The sequence below is a fragment of the Pteropus alecto genome, unplaced genomic scaffold (assembly GCF_000325575.1).
Source record: "Pteropus alecto unplaced genomic scaffold, ASM32557v1 scaffold59, whole genome shotgun sequence".
Taxonomy (NCBI): domain Eukaryota; kingdom Metazoa; phylum Chordata; class Mammalia; order Chiroptera; family Pteropodidae; genus Pteropus; species Pteropus alecto.
Window position 1 is genome coordinate 3,862,062 of NW_006443292.1, and position 5,614 is coordinate 3,867,675.

General features: G+C 39.4%; 1 protein-coding gene across 1 annotated transcript in view; it reads right to left on the minus strand.

Annotated features, from left to right (window-relative positions):
* The window catches only part of TTC23 (tetratricopeptide repeat domain 23), a 48,538-nt gene extending 45,158 nt beyond the window's left edge, over positions 1–3,380 (minus strand). Inside the window, exons 1-2 of the mRNA XM_006924138.3 lie at positions 3,047–3,380; positions 1,518–1,717 (exon numbers count right to left, since the gene is read on the minus strand). Coding sequence (XP_006924200.1) covers positions 1,518–1,697 — 180 coding nt within the window. The 5' untranslated portion in view covers positions 1,698–1,717; positions 3,047–3,380. The remainder of the gene's footprint in view (positions 1–1,517; positions 1,718–3,046) is intronic.
* Between the last annotated feature and the right edge of the window lie 2,234 nt (positions 3,381–5,614).

The window sequence follows — 5,614 nt, forward strand, 5'->3', positions numbered from 1 at the left end:
GTGCTCAGCCTCAGCAATTGACAGAAAAATAGAAACTGAAAAATGAGATGGCATAAAAAAATTAAAAAGTAGAACTACCATATGATCCACCAATTCCATTTCTGGGCATTTATCTAAAGAAAATGAAAACACTAACTTGAAAAGATATATGCACCCCCATGTTCATTACAGTGTTATTTACAATAGCTAAGATATGGAACTGACCTAAGTGTTCAATAATAGATGAATAGATAAAGAAAATGTGAATATATATATACACACATACACATATATAATGAAATATTATTCAGCCATAAAAAAGAATGAAATATTGCCATTTGTGACAACATAGATGGACCTTGAGGATAATATGCTAAGTGAAATAAGTCAAACAGACAAAGACAAATGCCTTCTAATCTCACTTATATGTGAAATCTAAAAAATCCTAAAAGCTAAAAACCTCAAAACAACAAACTCATAGATATGGAGAACAGATTGGTGGTTGCCAGAGTTGGTGGGGTGGGGGTGGGGGGTGGGCAGAATGGGTGAAGGGGTCAAAAGGTACAAAGTTCCAGTCACAAAATAAATGAGACCTGGGATGTAAAAGACAGCACAGCGTGGTGACTATAGCTAATAACACTGTATCGTGTATTTGAAACTGGCTAAGAGAGTAGATCTTAAAAAGTTCTCATCACAAGAAAAAAATTGTAACTAGTTGTGGCAATGATGTTCACTAGAGAAAAAAATTGTAACTAGTTGTGGTAATGATGTTCACTGGACTCACTGCGATGATCATTTTGTATGGAAGCACGATGCTGTACACACCTGAAACTCATCTCGATCACTGCCCAGTCCTCTTCCCCAACCCCCACGTTCACCTGAGCTTGTGTCCATCACAGACCTTATCACACTGACTACCACTATCTGTCTCCCTGTCTGTCTTCTCAACCGAACCATAGATCCCTCCGAGGCAGAGCCTGTGGCCTTCCGACTGTGCCCCCAGCACCCGCACGGCACTTGGCACTTATTACACGTACAGTAGATATTTGAGAAATGAATGAATGAATGAATGAACAGGACCCAACAAATAGAAGGTGGTAGAGAAATGCATATGGAATGAACGAGTGAATGAGTAAAACTTTTAAGAAGTATATATAGAACAAGATAAAGGACCTAGGAAATCTAAGCTCTGGAGAGCAGAAGCTTCATCTGCTTTATGTTGTATTGCACTACCGACACCTGGCCCATAGGGGGCGCTGATTACTTACTGACTGATGGGTGAAGCCTACGGCCAGTCATTCCGGTATACACACAGATCAGGGTAGACTTGTTTGTTCATTCGTGCATCCATTCAGCAAACGGACGCTGACTGGCAACTGCTGCGCTGGAACCCTGAGCTGTACTACACCCAATCGAGCTGTGACAAAGGCACACTCCTGTTTATATTCTTCTGCCAAGCTTCAGATTGTAGGGATGTAACCTAAGCTATTATACTTCTCAATTCCCAGAGCACAGTATAGAAAAGAAAGGCCCCTTACTTCATGCCTGCTGGAATAGGACTTTGCTTTCTCTTCACACAGGTGGAGTTTCTCTCGAGGAGGCTGAAAGAGCAATGTCTGAGTCAGCTGTTTCGAGATCTTCTTTTGAGGCGTTATGCTGACAGCACCAACAATTTCATCTAGGTGGTTGGATATCTGGGTTTCCTGGGATTCTTGCATATTTTTACATACATTATCCTCTGAATTTTAGATAGAAAAATAAGTGTTAAATGATGATTTCCGTAGTCACTTTTAGAAATACACATTTTTCCTTAATTCTGGCAAGCTTGACTCTTCATGTAACTTATGCTTTTTTTTTTTTTTAAACCAAGGCCTCCAATCAAACATTCTGCTTCAGTCAGAGCCAGTTACTCTTTAGGCTACATATATTTGCTGACAACTCACCCATAGGAAGTCACTTCTTTTCTTTTCTATCTACTGATATTTTGCCCATTTCTCAGGCCCACACTGGGTCCTGACCCTACTGCGAAGAATTTCTTGAATATTTCAGCTCACATCAATCTAAGTGCCTGAAGCACCCATGGTCCAAAACAGGCATGAGGTTCTATGCATGAAGAACTATCCAGAACTTTTCTTTTAAATGTTTTTAGTTTCAGTCTCCCAGCGAGAGTATGAGCTTCTTGAGAAACCTTTTTTTAAAAAATTTATATCCCCCTATATGGATTAACAGAGACTCTTCAAGAAATATTTATTGCATACCTATTATGAGTTAGGCCTTTTAGAGGTATCGATGTGCCACTAGGTATTCTATTTACTAGAGGAATTAATGTTTGAAGAATCTTTAAGATGTTATATTTTGGAATTATACATTGGGCTAGATCCTAAAAACATGTTGCTATTTCAAATATGCTTTAATATGTCATTCTCATTTATCAATATTTTCTTAAAATATTAAAATAGTTTATATTTTAATGAAAATATCATTTTTGAAATACTGCAGAAGTGCCGAATCTCATTTTTGATAATTTATCATTAATTACCTATTGATTCTGCTTTGTGTACCAATATTATGTTTTGCTTGGTCATTAGCAGATTGTCCCTGGATCTCCTTACCTACAAATATACACAAACTTTGAATCCAAAGACGATTCTAATTTTCTCTTATGTTTTTTAATAGGTGGGTTGTCTATTACACTAGGTATAACATACGAACAAAATATATCCTTTTCACTTAATAATTACAATAACATTAAGTGTCCCTCTAAATCCATATTAAAGCAACAACAAAAATCCAGCTTCTTAGAGTATAAAGTAATCTATAATTAATCTTATGACCTTGTTCCCTTTATCATTCAAAACTCCACTGCTAATCTGAGAATAATGTTCTTCTAATCCCACTCCTAAGAGAAAAACACCCTCCAAAAACCCCTCTTTTTGCGACTCTTAGACTGTGCCCACATTTTACCTGCTTTAAAGGAGACATTTATTCCTTTAAAACTAGCAAAAAAATCAGGAAAGTTTCAACTCTCACGACTAACTCTGCGTCATAAAATCCTTTGTTAATTTACCCTGTATGCTTGAGAGGTTCTCCGTTTCTTTTTCGAACGAATTACACAGCTGTCTCGACAGCCTGATTTGACAGACGCTGTATCAGTTTGGTGATTCTTTGAACAGATTGATAAGCATCAAAAAGTCGAAAGTGGGATAGCTCCAGACTAAAGCAGAGTAGCCTTCTCCCGTACCCCACAAAACTCCAGGCGGAAGAATGAATGATTAGAGCATGCACCAATAGGGAGTGGAGCAGAGTATTTTGTCGAAGTTTGAAACCCAATCCTTTGGAGCCAGAGGTGGGAATTTTAAAGTGGGGCCGTCTTTTCCTTGGAATTTTCTTAAAGTGGTATCGCTGCCTATTGATGTTAAAATTTTTCAAAGAATGCTGAATCACTAGAGTATTCCCTCCATCCTTGTTTTGAGTGAGGCAAACTGTGAAAATTGACACGTGACAGATTTAGAGCATTTTTAAGTTAGCCATAGGATACTATACTAACCACAGAATCACTTGGCTTACTTTCGTGTCAATTTCATGGTTAGGTGTGGGGGGTGGGTAGAAGTTATTTTTAAGATGATTCGTTTTTCTTGATCAAATATTGAATGTTAAATTAATGCATTAAAATATTTCCTTTTTTAAAGAAATGAAAATAAGAAGTTTAACACTGATTATAAGAAACCGTTTTATTGTAAATCGAGTGTGTCTTCAATATTAGGAGCGGGTCTTATTATTTGGATTGATCTTTAATATCCCAAAGAATTTTGTTTTTACACAAACTGTAGGTTTCCTCATTTTAAGCCCAGCAAAAAATTCCTAAGTACTACAAATTCTTAGGTATTTCAAAACCTGTATAAAGGGTCTTAGAAATGCATGATATATACCATGCCGTATACTTCAGCAATTTTTGAAGATCACGCTTGATAAATGAATAATTGGTACTTCATTATAACTCATGCCTTGTTTTGCAACAGGTTTTATTTTTACTTACTATAACTCTGCTTTCTAGGTTATTTATCTCTAATAATAATTAAACCAATGTAAAACTAATCATAAAGTCAAGGTTGCTTGACAACGAACCACTGATAAATTGATCGATATCAAGCTTTTCTGAGAACAATAAATAACAGCAGTTTCATGAGAGGAAAACAATTTTTTTAAATCTCATTTCAGAGGGAAAGTTGCCATATTAACAAACAAGGTATTTAAAAAATGTTTGTTTTTTAACGTTCCCTAACAATGCTTGAATTTTTTTTTTTTTCTCCCAGTGTAAAGCTCTCTTTCCTTGAAGTCTTTCTCCTGACAGGAATTTTTGTCTTGAATAAATATTTATTCACAGCCTACTTGGTCATGCTAGTAACGTAGGGAGGAGGTAAGAGAATTAAAATGTTAATACACTATCAGAGACTGCAATATGCTGATCAGCCCTGAAGCCAGGCCCGGACATCTTCAGAACAAAGATTTCTGCTGTGATTGCTAACCCATTCCCCACACCTGTGAAGGGGGAACAGGGACCAAGTGTCATTCCCTATGGCTAAAACCATGGGGACTCTACCGATTAAAGGCTGGAAAGGGCCAGCCAGGGGCTTTTGGCACGACTCTACCCTTTCCTCGCTGTATGTCCATATCAAAGGAAATGGGAACTAAAGAATGACATATAAACCGAATTCCCTGAACACTCAGGGTCCCTCTCAGTGCCTTTACTCTGTCTCTCCCTGTCCCTCTCACTTTTTGCCTCTGAGAGGAGACCACACTCTGTGAAGTGCTACCCCTTTCTATAAAACTTTCTTTTTGACTGTAACTTCGGCGTGTGTGTTGAATTCTTGGTACACTCTCCGCCAAATGACCCTCTTCCCTCTCTCTGTGCAGGGCTTTGTCGCCCCCTCCACTCGGGGCAATTTGCCCTGTCCTGCATCACTTAGGAACTGCCATAACATTTACCTTACAAAGTTGTTACTGTCCTTTTTCGCGATCTTTTCTAACAAGAGGTATTTCAAGGGCAGAGATAGGTTACTGCCTCATCTGTGGAATGGGCCTATCAGCGAGGACGCAGGCCTCCCACCCCGTTCTTAGGCTCACTACTTGCTCACTAACCTTGGCCACGTCCCATAAACCCACTCAGCCTCCGTTTTTCATCGATCAGGCGAGCATAATAGCAGTACCTGCGTCAAAGGATTGCTGTGGGGTTGTTAGGTAGGTGATCTATGCACAGCTCTTAGAACGCTGCCTGGTACAAAATAAGCGCTCGGGAGTTATTGTCGTAATCCCTAAACGGATGCATTGAATGAGAGCGTGAATGCCTAAGAACTGTATGGATGAAAGAACAGATTAGTTACTGACGGTTTCTAAATTACCCCTTCCAAACGCAAAAACAAACAGCCACTTCGCCGTAAGCCCCCAGACGGAGCCGGAAGCGCGGGTCGCAGGGTGGGCGGGGCCAGCCTTAGAAAGCGGTGCTCTCAGCCAATGGCCACATAGCCTGGCGAACGAGCCTCTCGTCTGACCTATCGTGAAACCGCGAGAACAGGGTGGAATTATCGCGAGGTTCCGTCCTCCTCTCCCTGGCTCCCTCTTTCCCAGCTCTCTGTTG